We start from the raw sequence: 13,967 nt of genomic DNA on the forward strand, positions 1-13,967 counted from the left end.
GCGATGCTCAGGCCTTTCCAACCATGTCATTGTCCATCAGAATCACACCACGAAAATCCCCCTACCATTGTGCAAGCTCCCTCTCAACCGCCTCTTGACGTAGGCCAGACAGTCCCCCCTCCCCACACACACACATAGCGGCCTTTATACCCAGAGCATCTTCAAGCATTCCATTATCCTACACTGCCCTTTCTTCTACAGTCATCAAGAACGCCAGTGCTTGCAAGCCTCACCATAACAATGCAGCCGTGAAAAAAGAAAGAGGAGCTTGCCTCCTATTAACTCCGCTCGGTGTCTTTTTCCCTCCTCTTACCATTCAAGATGACCCCTGAGCAGCCTTCTCGGCCGCAATCTTGGCCTCCATCTTCCGTCTCGCCGCCAGGATCATCTCGTCCCTCCGTCGCTGAAGAGCAGCCTGTCGCTCTTCACGGTTGGAGCTCCAGCCCTTGCCCTTCTTGTCTTGCTCACCCTGCGCTCCCCCGTCTTCCGTGGCCGCTGCCTCGCTAACCTTGCTCTTGAGGTTGTATCGCGTGATTAAATCGGGCTGAGCAGGCTTCTCGGGCTGCTTCGCCGCTGGGCCAGAGCTTCCGCTCGGCGGGGATTGGGTTCGAAGCGGAGGTGGTTGGAAAGTAATAGGAGGCTATCAACCACGATTCGTTAGCTCCGTCCACCAAGCGAGCGAATTCCACGCAAGGGAAAGGGCGCATGCAACTCTGTGAAACAAAGGAGGAACACAAAGAGGGCCATACCGTTTCCAGACGCCCTGCCAGAATCCGCTCTGTGGTGCTCTGAATGTTGCCGCCGTTGCGCTGAAGGTCCCACAGGATGCTCCGTCGCTCGACCTGCGGAAACATCTGCTGTATCCTCTGCACCGCTACCTCTCTTGACCTAATCATCTGCTCAGCCGTCCTCACGGGCGGTCGTTCGGGGCGCGGGCCCGAGAAGAAGAGGTACCGCACTATCAGCCCCGAGACAAGCAGGACAATGGCGAAGAATGGCAGCGAGATCTGTTCGTCCGACATGGTGTCTGGTTTGGAGCCCGCAATTGCGGCGTCGCTCGGCTGGCGTGAATCACGCGGTACAATGGAGAAAATCGATGAGCGTTGCGGTTTTTCTTTTGTGAGTCGTGATCTTTGGGCTTGTGAAGAAACGGCGAGCAGTCGGTGAAGCGCCGGGGTTAGAAGGGAGACCGAAGCTTAGAATGACGCAAAGATGAGGGTTAATAGAGGGCAGACATGGACAATCCGAATCGGCGTCGCCAGATGGCCTGTATCCTCAAATCCTGGGAACAGCCAACCTTAAACCCGTTGTCGGGTAGGTATTGGATCTCTTCAAGCGAGGGTTCGTGATAAGGTGAGGTAGACACGCAGAACACCCCGTCAGGTCACTCCGAGCAGTTGTATCAAGCAAATGAGCGATACGCCACCCATGTCCGTCATGGTGGAACCTCGGCTAATTCGCCAGCGGCCCGTCATACTACAGTAGGTACTTATCCTGGTAGCTCCGCAGCCCGTTACTAAGCAAGTTGCCGTGAACAGAAACTTGAGATCTCACGCGACAGGGAGAAAAGTGCTATTGGAGACTCGAATGTATTAGTCAATAGAACAAGTAGTCATCAGAGCTAGAGGAGGGACGAGAAGGAGTCAAGAAATGAGCGAAGAAAAGACGAGAAGCAGAAAAAAAAAAAAGAGCGAGAGAAAAGAGAGGAAGCGAAGGGAGCAAGGTTGAGAGCGGAAAAAGGCAAAGGGGGGGAAACATGCACTTAGATACACACGCAAGCGCAAAATATGACCAGGTGATATCCGCCAGCACTGAGCAGTGCTCTTCGTCTGGCCAGCCTTCCTTCATTTGATTCATGAATCGCAAGCTAAAGAATATCGGCCTGCCGTTGAAAACCGACTCTGCATTCCAGGACCGTCATGATACCGAACCCATTCCTTAAAAAGCAAGATGAAAAATCCTCAATCCTTGCCCTAGTGGCTGAACGCCAAAACGATGAAGCAGCTCGACCAAGCTTCCGTGTCTCTGGTCAGCAGGAAACCCTCTCCAGGCTCAAAGGAGCACCCCATCTCCGTTCCCAACAACCCCTTATGACAGAACTGGCGGTGGCTGTCCGAGAGACGTGTCCAGATCTCCATAGTGTAGCGTGAACTCTCTCTGTGTATTGGGTAAAGGAGGAGAAGTCGTCAGTTTCTTGTTCATACAGTAAAGACAGTGAAGGATCGCCTATAAGACTTACTCGGTCCTTTCGCCACGTGGCCGTATCCCACACAATGTAGTATCCTCGCTCGTGGTTTGGACTCAGAATTTGAGGCGTCATGTGCTCATCCTTCGTTAGCCAGACCTGCAGTTTCTTGTGCCATCGCCAGTTCCGAGAATGCCTTGTGCGCGTTAGCGGTAATGTCATAACGAACCCGGGTCGGGTACACTCACAGCTCAACTGCGGCCATCTGCTGCTTAGCGTCCAAGGGACAGCTATAAAAGATCCAAAACAGAGTCTCTTCGTTGAAACTTTGTATCTTGGTGTCTATCGGCTGGACATTCGTCACGCTGTAGCACTCGGGCAGTCGAAACTTGTTAAGGTTCACCGTCGGCTTGGGAGGAGCGTCGTCGAATAATGAGTAGACTTGGGTTGAAATGAGTCTAGCATCGTGTGATTAGCAAAAGCCTCGCTTCGTCACGGCCTCGCACCACCAATGCGCGCCTTCCGATCATCACTTACTCGGGAGAACTCAGATCGAGACCAATGGTGTTGGGATCCATGCCTATAATCATGGCATGGTAATCGGGGTAGGTGTTCATTAGTGTCCGCAACCCCTTGATACCCCATTTGTCAACCGCAGGCATACCAGCTAGCGGATCTACGACCTCTGCAGCCTGGCTGTCCTTGCGCTCGGCCGATCGCCCATTCGGTCCCTCACTGCCAATAACACCGAGAGACCCTCGCCCATCAGCGGCTGGCGAGGCTGCTTCTGACGCCTTCGCCGAGTCGTCTTCCCGAAGCGTTGCCGCCTTCTGCTTACTATCGTGCTGTTGCTGCTGCGGCTGCGGCTGAGGCTGAGGCTGAGGCTGTGGCGGCTGTTGTTGCTGTTGTCTACCAGGACCTGGGCGGTGTTAATAGACGGCTCAGATAGACGGGGGAAGAGGAAGGGATGATGAGAGTAAAACCTTTCTTACCGTTTGCCGTGCCAATGGCAGGCGGCGATCGTGCTTCGTTTGCACGGTTTGTCGCCGTCAGAGCGTTCAGCAGGCCGTTTCCACCGTTGTTCTGCATAGGGCCTGAGGAGCCAGGGTTCTGCGGGTTGAAGCCCAGAGAAGACATCAGGTTGGCACCACGCTCTGAGCCTATCTCTCCGTTGGATGTCCGATTCAACGGAGGGAAATCGTCGACGCTACTAGGCTGGACCTGCGTTGGCTGCGGCCCGAATCGAAAGGGGCCCTGGTTTGACTGCTGCATCCGCGAGGACGGGGGGCCAAAAAGGTCATCTTGGCCGCCCTGCTGGGAGGGGCCTGGCGCCGGCTGATTCCGCTGCATAGGCCCGCTGATGGTTCTTGAAGAGCCCGCCGTAGACCACATCGACCCCTGGGTAGTACTGGGGATTTGGGAATTGTTCGATAGAGATGGGAATTCCCTGTGAGCATTCGTTAGTGCCTGCGACAGTAGAGTGCGCCGCCGACCGTCTTCATCAACGTGCCCGAGAAATGAGGGAGAGTCCGTCGCCAGATTCGCAGGGCCCGCGGCAGGGGGGCGCTTGAGAACGTCGGAATAGGCCAGGCCAGAGACGGAATGCGGCTCCGGCTCCGCGCTCGACGATTGCCGAAGCTTGTCGGCCTGCTTGTGTTTGCTCTTCTTGTACGTGTAACGTATCATGATGAAGCAGGGTGGTTGACGGAGTCGTGGCGATGGGGTGACGAGATGAAGCGTGGTGGAGGAAAATTGGAGGAAATTCAGAGTTGGAGTGAATGGGAAGAAACGTACGAAAGGTCGAGCGGTGTTGCAGGTTGTGACCCGCTCAAGCTCTGCGCAAAGCTGACATTGCCGCCCAGCTGGCGAGCTTGGTTCTGAAAGGCAGCACTGCCCATGGGAACAGCTGCGTTAAACGCCCAGCCGGAGGTATTGTTCGCTATATCGATCGCATCGAGCCAGCTGTTAGCACCTGGCAGCCCAGATTCACCAAACACAGCACCCAAGCCAAATCCCTCTCCGTCCATGGATACAGCTTGCTGCGGGTCAAGGGCCAAGTACCTAGTTTACCATTTGGTAATCGAGTTGACACCGATCGGCCTTGCTGTGGTTGCTGTTGGCCTCCAAAAGCGCCAGGCATTCCGCGCAACGACTGCGGCACCGCTCCTGTCACGAAGATTGAAGCCATTAGCATCTGCGTGTCAAAGAGTATCCGTCCGTTATATTGATGTTTGGAACATCCAACGTCAATTGACAAGACTCCCATGCTCGCTCGAACCAGTGGCCATGCTCTGATCAGAACCGCCTTTTGTTTGCATCCATCATGGTCGTTCGTCGGCGGGGCATTGACGATGTTGACCGAGTCTTGGTTCGTCTCCCCTTCGAGAAGCAGCCGGCCGCGAACCGTCGTATTCCGTCGCTTGCAGCATCAAAACCACGCCTCTTCAATAGAGTCATCTCTTATCGACCTTGGCGGATATCATGGGCGGCTCATCATGCGCAGAGTTTGGAGAAAGAGGCCGTCGAGCCGCAGTTGTCGAGGGGGGGAAGCGGATTGGACTTGTCCTACCTGGTCGATTCATGATTGCTCGAGACTGCGCAAAGGCACCGATACGAGGCTGCGAAAAGTGTGTCGCGAGTGTATCCAGACCGTAATTCGAGGCTCAATTCCGTTGTTGCTGGTCGTCTCGACTGATTATCTCCGTCTTGAACTCTTTTTGATCTGGTGTCGTCCTGGAAGGCTGGGCTCTGGCGCGGAGCACGCTGGCCGGATTCAAGTGGGTCCGTGCCGAATCTGCCTCTCCAGCCAATCAGCTGCCCCAAACGAGTACGAGGCTGGCCGATGACAATTTCAACGTTTGCACCGGTTCCGGAAAAGAAGGTCTTGCTAAGGTGGTGAGAGAGAGGGAGAAGTATATATGACAAGAATCTCGATGCACAATCAAGGAAAAATCATGTCATGAACAAGAGATAGGCCGGAATTTCGTAGCCAAGTGCATGGGGCAGGCCACCAATTAAGGTGATGAGGCTTGCTCTCTATCAAACAAGATCAAAGCCCCAATCTGACAATTAATTCGCTCCATTTTCAACTGATGATTCGTCTAAAATTCGACTCAAAGTCTATGTCCTTCACTCCTCTGCCAATCAAAATGATTTTCCCTTCCGTCGATGAAACTTCCGCGCCATCAGGAGCATCAATGAGCTCGAATATCTCCCTAACGCCCTGCAATAGCTTCACGTCACCGTTGTCAAACACGAGGCGACCCTTTGACCGGTGGATCTCGAATTCCACGGTTGTTTCGGCATCCGGTAACTCGTGATCCCATAGAACCGTCCGGAGCCATCGGTCGACATCTTGCAGCTGCTCCGGGCGAAGCGCTGGTACCGGAATGGCAACAGTGGATATTGTCTGCAAATTTCGCTCGTCAGTTGGTTCGTCATCTCTCAAAGGCGAAGTCTCTGCCTCCCTCGAACCACGGTACTTACGGGATCAAGATGACTATGTCCTTTGCTTTTGGCCTCGGCCACGTTGAACTGATCGTATGCATGAAGGTCTAGGAGGAACCCCTCAAGCTGGGGAACGACGCTCCTTTCCGTCACATGTATTCTCGCGGCCCCGTTGATAGACTCGATCCGCTCTCTGACTGTCCTCAGGTGATCCTCGCTGACCAAGTCGGCCTTGTTGAGAACAATGACATCTGCGTGCGATATCTGTACGTGAGCCGTCGTCATCAAAGGGCCGTGGTGATCATGCTCGTTATGATCTTCAATCTTGCCCTTTGGATCGTCCAGGCTCTGTAGGATATTCTTCGCGTCCACCAGAGTAACCACTCCGTCGAGATAGATTGTGCTGCCAAGGCCATCGTCGACCCAGAATAGAGGCGCAATGTTACCAGGGTCTGCCAGCCCGGTTGTTTCGAGCAGAATGTAATCGAACGCTCCCTTTTTCTCCATGAGACTTTCGATGGCATTCACGCCGGTATCTCTACTCTCCGTTAGCATCTACAGAAACCGAGAGCAAGGCGTGACGGGTGTCGGGGGTGGAAAGAAACTACTTGACAGAACAGCATAGACAGCCGTTCCCAACTTCAAGCCACTCTTCTACCCTCTTATCGCCTTGGCTAACCGTGAGAGACTTTTCAATGTCCACAGCTACACAGATGAAGGGGTCAGAAGCCTGCTGTAAACGAGAGTGGTTCCCGGAGAGGTAACTTCATACAATCCCCGAATTCTTTCATTTTGGCACATAAAGTCAGTATATGAGTACACATAGAGACGCGAATGAGAAGAACGAGGCGCCACTCACCATTCATGATGACGGCAATTTTCTTGCCATGCTGCGCCGTGAGGATATAATTGAGTAACGTCGTCTTTCCGGCACCGAGATAGCCTGGTTTGGCTTGTCAGCCTCAAGCTTTCATAATCCTCTCCATGCGAACCATCTACAGCCTCACCTGTGACAATGGTGATGGGCACTTTTACACTGGCGCCCTCCTCCGAGTCCTTCAACCCATCAGTGACCTCCACCAACTCCGGAGGGGCATCGTCGTCGAGATCCATGACGTCTGGCTCTGGAGATGATGTTAATATCCTATGTGCAAACTAAAAGATGATATAGAAATGCAGAGTGAATGCTGAGCATCTAGAAGGATGCGTCAGTACTGAGAGCTGGACTCATCTACGTTCAGAGTCGACATTGTAATACGCCCTGGACCCACCAGACCGGCTCGGTTACATAAGGCTCTAGCAAGAACTGTATGCACGATGATGTACTCCGTCCGTGCCCTCCTGCCTGCTGAGGGAGCCAGCGCCCCGCTAGACGCCGCTATACTCGTTTTAAGTCAAGGCCAGGGGTGCCTCTATGGGGTATATGCGTCTACGAAGCTCTCTCGAATCAGTATGCACCTAAACCGTATGCCATAGCTCTAAACCTGAACCACACACGCCAATTGGTCGACAGCCAGGCTGTCATCGCGACTGAACATATCGAGGCTGTTTCTGGGTTTCCTTTCTCTCTCTCTCTCTCTCTCTCTCTCTCTCTGTGTTCTTCTGCATTCGACACCACGCCGCCGCGCCACGCCTGTACTCTTCATCATGTCTCTGGCGCCGAGCTCCCCTCGTCTGCCCAGCCCCCCGCCGCCAGCAGAGATCCAGATAGCGCCAAACTCGCCTTCGGGAGGCCCTGCAGCGATTCTGGCGAACACGGAGATGGAGCAGTCGCATTTGGACGCCAGCTCTTCTCGGCGCATTCACCCGGGGACAAAGGCCGCAGACATGGCCGCCGGCCCTCCATTGGTGCCGCTGAGCGAGGTATGGCCGCTCTCCGGCCTCACGAGCCGCGAACAAGACTCCAGGGGCTAACATGGGAGACGGGGAAACCAGCTAGATTCGCCATTCCAACTCCAGGAGCACCTCGCCGCCCTGCACTACCACAGCACCGCCTCCGGCACGCAGCCGCTGACCCGCGACTCGGCCCTCCAGCTCGCCCAGCCTCCCCACGGCATCGACCGCACCCTCTGGCTCTACGAGCTGTGCCGCTTCCTCATCTCGCAGTGCAACTCCCTCATCGTCGGCTTCCTCTTCGACACGCCGCCATGCAGCGCCAGCACGTGCCCCGAGATGCGCGCGTCGGAGTGGCAGTTCCTCTGCGCCGTGCACGAGGCACCCAAGAGCTGCTGCGCCATCGACTACTGCTGCCACACCCTCGACTGGGCCGCCAACGTCGTCTCGGACCAGAAGATCTTCCCCAGCCGCTTCGTCGTCGTCAGCGACATCCATAGCAAGAACACTGGCGTCAAGAACTTGGTCAACGTCTTCCGCCGGCTGCACCGCATCTTCGCGCACGCCTGGTTCCAGCACCGCAGCGTCTTCTGGTCCGTCGAGGGGCAGACGGGACTCTACGTCTTCTTCAAGACGGTGTGCGACCTGTACGACCTGCTGCCGGCCGAGAACTACAAGCTCCCTCCCGAGGCAGAAGGCCTCGAGGCTCCGCCAGATTTCGAAGCCGTGGCCAACAGAGCGCCGCCGCCTCAGATCCTGAGGCCCTCGACCGCTGCCGCCGCCTCGCATCCAGGGGGAGGCGAGCTCGAGGACGACGGCTCGCACGGCTCGGTCAATCGCACAAACACTCGCAGACACATCAGGAGCAGCCCGTCCACCGGAAGCTCCGTAACAACCGTCCTGGAGGCGGAAGAGGAAGATGCCGATGGCGTCTCGCGGAGGCTGAGGAACATGCACCTGGCAGCACCCGACCTCCTGGAGGAAGAGCCTGAGGTCGCCGAAGTACCCGTCATCGTCGATCAATCAGTAACCGGCGGTCCACCGCCTCCCATCTATCCGCCGTCCTCAACAACAGAACCCCGGCTGAGCGAAGCCGGCACCACATCTGACCTGTCAGATGCTGGCCCAGCAGGGGTGTCCGCAAGCGTTGTGGAGATTACAGATGAGGATGACATTACTAGCGTTGTTGACACTTCCAATGATCTTGACGCTGAGCAGCCGGGCGAGACGACTACCGCAGCAGCAGCAGACAACGACAACGACAACAACGATGACGACGCGCGCGATACTCGCGAAGTCCCAGAGGCCGCTGCATCGGAGGAATCATCTTCACCTGTGCATGCTGCGGAATCCTCTGGGGAAGAAGAAGCAGCAGCGCCGCATCAACCAGAGTCTACGACAGCAGACACGGCGCCGGCTGCAGATGCGGCAGAACAAGAAGGGACCCCAGAGGAGCAAAAGTAGACATCTCGAATGTCCGTCTCCGCTCCTGGCTTGAGTTGAAAAGGAGAAATGAAAGAAATGAAAGAAGTACGAGGCCAAGGACTACATAGTTTTAATGCCCGGGCCTGGATAGCCCGTTTTGACTTTCTCCACGGTGGTCTTCATAGTGCATCAGTTCGGTATAGGTATAGGTAGTTTGGGCGCGAGGAAGCAGGCGAAACGAAGCAATTGTATAGCGTCGAGATCAATAAAAGCAACGCGATTCACGTTAGAGAGGGCACACAGAAACACCCATGTCTTGTTGGTTCGACAGCCAAGCATTAATGGCATCACAAGGGCAAAAGAAGCTCTGCAGCCTGGTGATTATGCGTCGTTTATATTAGAACAGAGAGGTGTGTCTGTGTGTGTGGAAGTATTACCCAAGCCGGATTAAAACCACATTGACAAGATGCCTAACCACTCTTACTCTTCGCTTCCTCCGTCAATTATCTCCTCCTCCCAGAGCGGTTTTGCTTCCCAGCAACGCCAGACCCTCTCTTTCGTGACGCCTCCATGAGATTTGCTGTCATGTTCCGTAGTCCTTGGTGGGGCTCGCCGTCTCTTCCCATGCCAGGCGGGAAGAAATGAGGCACGTCGAGCTGAAAACTTCCAAGTCCCCCCTTCCGTCCCCCCTGATGGCCCAGCAGCCGCTCACCCGTGGCAAATACCCATGTTTTCAAAATCAAAGATTAGAATTATGATGACCCCCTCACATTAACCTTTCGTCAGCAGCAATCCCCGAAAAGATTCTCGACAGGATGGCCTCGAATTAGAGCAATTATATCGGCATCGGCGTCCTGCCGAACGTCCAAACGTGAAACATCAGAGAGAACATTAGTGCCTTCCTGGATCTGTTCATTTTCGGGTGCTTGGCTCATCTCCTTGGCCGTTAAAGGGAGAGTTTATCAAAGAGGTGCTTCACGTCGCGTATTGACTTTTGCTGCATATTCAGCGCCTTGGCGTTTCGTTCGTCTGCAAAAGCTCTAACGCTCTGAAGAACTGGCGTATAGAACTCGTCGTTAGGCAGCCACCACCGGACGCACGAAGGGTCTTTGAAGACCTGGGCCATCTTCTCACGGCGAGATACAGGATTGATATGTCTGTGTTCCTCCAAGTTAGCCCGGCGTCGAGACGAGTCAATGGAATACTTCCTGCACATGAAAATAATAACAAAGAACGTAAGGGTGAGCGTTGCGAATGACCAGCTGCATACTACTGGTCGTATGGGCCAAGGAGCCAGGAGGCTGGGCAGCGCTGGATAATGAGACGGGGAGAATGCATCACTTAGACTTACCCCTGAGTTTCTAGAAGGGCAAACTTCCGCCTCAGCCACATATTGTTGTTCGGCTCATGTGGCAAGAAAAGAGCTGCAAGCGCCAAACAGGGCTGCACCGCTATCAATGCTCCGGGTGGTAAATCCGGCCAGAATTCCAAACACTCAAAGATCTCGCACACGGTGAACGCATGACTTCCCACGTCCGCAAACAGCTGCTCTTTGGAGGTGCTGGGGTGCTGAGTTTTGTGCATGATGAGAATGCTATGCCATTCCATTGTAATAATGGTATTGTTGAAAAGGGGGTGGTCGTAGAGCAAGCCGGGACGGTATGGATCGACTATGTCATCCGAGTTCAGCGGTAGTCGCCAGTTGAAATCGGTAACGAGATACTGCTCGTCGCAAAGTACCGGATCCCAGTTTGCCTTCCAGTTCTCGAGCTGCGCGCTCAGGTAGTTGTGCTCGACGATGTAATCTGGAATTGAGATTTCTTTTGCGCTCCCACGCGCGTACAAGCTGGACATGTCCCAGGAGATGAGGCGCAGGCGAGCGGAGCGATCTTCGATCCTCCAACGCAATTCCTTGGGGTTGCATGCAATCTGACTTTGATAATACGCAATCATGGTTGTGAACCATACGCGGGGTATTTCGGTGGGCATACGACCCATGAGAGCAACGATATTATCGAATCGAGCGTACCAGCTCAGACACATTCGGCCTATCGACGTCTCCATCACCGTCTGCGGGGTGTAGACCTGGGTTAGAACTTCATATGCGGCCTTCTGGTGCCCCATGAGATTCACCCAGTCTCCGAGATACTCCTATCACGAGGTTAACTGGCGCCATTCTAGACAATTGCGTCCCGGGATCCATTTTCCAAACCCACCTCGATTGTTGCGAGCTGCAAGATTGTCAACAGCACCAGTACGTTGCACGCCCCGTCCTTCAAAAGCTTCAGCAACTGAGTCACGCCCCGGTTATAGTATTGGAGGAACTCTTTAAGCTCTCCGTTTGGGTTTCGCAAGGTAACGTGGTACGCGGCAAACCCAACAAGGGCGTTGAGCAGTGGCTCGCATTGCATTGCAACCTTCGGGAGCTCAGTATTGAAAAAGTCGTCTTCGTCAACAGCCAAGCCATAGTGGTAGTTTGTCATATTTTCCTGGAAGTACTGGAGATAACTTTGAAGATCTTGCTGCACTCTTAGCGCAGACGAAGATCCGCTCCCCAGCATAATGGCCTCCGTTCCTTGATGGCCAGCAGGCGTCCAGCTCCCTGTCGTTGCGGTAGAGGTCGAGGGTGATGCGCTCTTGTGGCCCTCCTGTGAAGGCGATTCGGAGGTCTGATGGGTACTCGCGAAGGCCATGTTGGGCGTTGTTGCACTTGCTCTTCTGGGCTGCGGTAGAACAGACATGGACGTTCGCCTGGGTGGCGCATCGGGTTCATCGTCGTCGGGAATGGTCCCCAGCCTCGCTTCTCGCTCCGTATCTTCTTCTTCTGCGTCGTTAGAGGATGTGGGACTTATATGCTGCGCGGATGACCCTTCTCTCAGTCTTGTAGCACTTGAATGGCCCGAGGCCCCTTTGGAACCTGGCGGCTCGGGGTAATTGCATTCTCGGTTTCCTTTCCTGCAACCTGCAAGCCATTAGTTTGATGGAAGAGACGAGTCGTGTTACATATCCACAAGACGGTTTTCGAAGGCTTACGGTCACAGATCGGTCGAGTTTCGTCGCACTACAGAGTGTCAGCCACAGAATCGAAGTTGGATGTCCAGACTCTGCGTTTTTGACTTGCCTTGACTCGGCGGTTCCGGCACGTGTAGCAGCCGGATCGTGTCCTGCGATGCTTCACCTGGTCTGCGTTCCCGCCCTGGCTTGCAGCTGAGCGCCGCCGGCTCTTGCTTGCCTTGGGCACATTGACATTGATAACAGTGGGTTCCCCGTAACCCGCGAAGAATCCTCCGATGTTGGAGGGATACGGAGAGTGTATTGGAGGGGTTGATAATGGTAGGGAAACTCCGGGCACGAAGACCGAGTTCAGCTCATCGGGGCTCGTAGGCAGATAGCCTTCTCCCGACATTGTAGTCAGAAACTGATGGTAGTAGTCGCCCATTGTGACAGTTATGTAGGAAAGTCGAGGTGGCCAAGAGTGTCCTGAAGATATGCCGCAAAGAGATTGTTGATAATGGACAATGTCTTTCCGGCTTTTCGCATGCTCGGCGGATAGCTCACGGAATATGACAGTCGGCGTCGTCGCATCGAACACCAAGCGAGCAGTAGTGTTATGAGAGGATTTGTTGCCGTGACCAGTAGAGCTGCCCTGCTATGCCATGAGGGTCATGGAGGGTCAAGGGGAGAAGGTAAATGAGGAAGGAGAAGTTGTCAAGTCGTCAGTGAAGACTTATGTGTGTCGCTAATCGAACCTCGTTGTGATTCGGTTACCTTTGTTGAGCTCAACAATGGCACTTTGTCCTAAGATGCATCCGGAAATAGGTAGTATTGATAGGGCCCGCGAAGTCTACGGAAACCAGAGATGTCGAAGTCCCGATTGGGGATTTTTAGTCAGTCCAGGAAGAGAGACTGGGATGTCGCGTCGTGAACGGTCGAAGAGTTGGCGGAGGACACGAGGGAGGGCGCACCCCAGACCACTGCACGGCTCTGGCCTGCGAACGAGTTCGTGATTCTTGCCGATGAGATCGAAGATGGAGCGGAAAGGCGTCGGAAGTGTGTGATTTGTTATGCGCTCTGTCCTCGAGATCCGCTAATAGTAGTTGTTCCTTCCTCGTGCCCGCTCAGGAGGGGATGAGAGGAACGCGAACCGGTAAATGCTTGGTAGTCGTAACGAGGAGACTGTGGGTATCAACCCCCATGGGCCGCTATGCGCAACTTCTCGACCTCGAGAGGGCCGCTCGTCCCTGCGTCTCGCCAGATCGGTCTCTGGCTGCGGCGAATAGGTAGCGTACAGATATGCAGCGACAGCCGGAAGGCAGCAAGAGCAGCAGCGGGTGCAATAAGAATGGCCCAACGCTGCGGGGAGCTGGTGGCCGGTCCAATTTGGGACACGCAACTGTTGTTTGGGGGAATCCCTAGTAGATGAAGAAGGGTGGCTGTAACGTGAAGATGTATCATGTGCTTCAGTACGTAGACGGTAAAGAACTGCGAGTGTAGCCGCAGCCCAGACAGCCTTCGGGCAGATGAGGACGAACAGTCGACGCCCAGGAGCAGAACTCGCGTTTGGCGTAAGAGGCGCAGAAAAGGTGATCGGATTTCGTTCTTGGCTTTGGGAGTAGCACCCGAGATGCCTGCTTGAGAATAAGTCGGGTGCGGAACGCCTCTTGCGAACCACCCCCCCCTTTTTTTTTCCAATTCTTCTCTTCTTTATCCCTCTCAAGCCAAGAGGATCCCAACAATGACAAGAACACGGAAGGACGTAATCACGCCGGGGAATTTGAATTTGACAAGATTAGATCGTTGGAGGGAGGATCAACCAGACGAATCACCTGCATCAATGCTCGGACGACACCATTTGAGCTTGTGAATTCCGAAAGAGAAGCAATGCCTGGTCCACAGCGGAGACGACCGGTGGGAACTGGCCCAGCACATTCCCACAGGGCACACTTCGTCGTCGATGGAGGATCCCGCAAGGGGAGAGAAAATTGGGAACTGGGCCAGGAGAAGATGAAGCTCTAGCAACGGAGTAGAGGCGCGGGGCAGAAGAAAGACGGTTAGACGGCTCCCCCTGGGCGGCAAT

General features: G+C 54.5%; 4 protein-coding genes across 4 annotated transcripts; 1 reads left to right on the forward strand and 3 right to left on the reverse strand.

Moving 5' to 3' along the window:
* Positions 1-316: 316 nt before the first annotated feature.
* Positions 317-1,022, reverse strand: CCMA1212_004590 (uncharacterized protein; the record flags this gene model as incomplete). Its single annotated transcript, XM_073701888.1, has 2 exons — positions 317-640; positions 750-1,022. 2 exons carry the CDS (start codon positions 1,020-1,022, stop codon positions 317-319), a joined length of 597 nt encoding a protein of 198 aa, XP_073559924.1.
* A 1,066-nt stretch (positions 1,023-2,088) lies between these two features.
* Positions 2,089-6,756, reverse strand: CCMA1212_004591 (COBW domain-containing protein 1; the record flags this gene model as incomplete). The annotated part of the gene is made up of 12 exons (XM_073701889.1): positions 6,640-6,756; positions 6,492-6,575; positions 6,241-6,337; positions 5,672-6,170; positions 5,361-5,594; positions 4,247-4,379; positions 3,980-4,124; positions 3,178-3,632; positions 2,723-3,104; positions 2,434-2,643; positions 2,240-2,381; positions 2,089-2,157 (listed from the first exon to the last, which is right to left on the reverse strand). The coding sequence occupies exons 1-12, from the start codon at positions 6,743-6,745 to the stop codon at positions 2,089-2,091; spliced, it is 2,556 nt and encodes an 851-aa protein (XP_073559925.1). The 5' UTR covers positions 6,746-6,756.
* Positions 6,757-7,279: 523 nt separating this feature from the next.
* Positions 7,280-8,929, forward strand: CCMA1212_004592 (MOB kinase activator-like 4; the record flags this gene model as incomplete). The annotated part of the gene is made up of 2 exons (XM_073701890.1): positions 7,280-7,495; positions 7,568-8,929. The coding sequence occupies 2 exons, from the start codon at positions 7,280-7,282 to the stop codon at positions 8,927-8,929; spliced, it is 1,578 nt and encodes a 525-aa protein (XP_073559922.1).
* Positions 8,930-9,836: 907 nt separating this feature from the next.
* Positions 9,837-12,370, reverse strand: CCMA1212_004593 (uncharacterized protein; the record flags this gene model as incomplete). The annotated part of the gene is given in 5 exon segments (XM_073701891.1): positions 9,837-10,047; positions 10,242-11,041; positions 11,107-11,852; positions 11,924-11,951; positions 11,970-12,370. 5 exon segments carry the CDS (start codon positions 12,327-12,329, stop codon positions 9,837-9,839), a joined length of 2,145 nt encoding a protein of 714 aa, XP_073559923.1. The 5' UTR covers positions 12,330-12,370.
* Positions 12,371-13,967: the final 1,597 nt, after the last annotated feature.

The sequence above is a fragment of the Trichoderma ghanense genome, assembly GCF_004382785.1.
Source record: "Trichoderma ghanense strain CCMA-1212 chromosome Unknown scaffold_4, whole genome shotgun sequence".
Taxonomy (NCBI): Eukaryota; Fungi; Ascomycota; class Sordariomycetes; order Hypocreales; family Hypocreaceae; genus Trichoderma; species Trichoderma ghanense.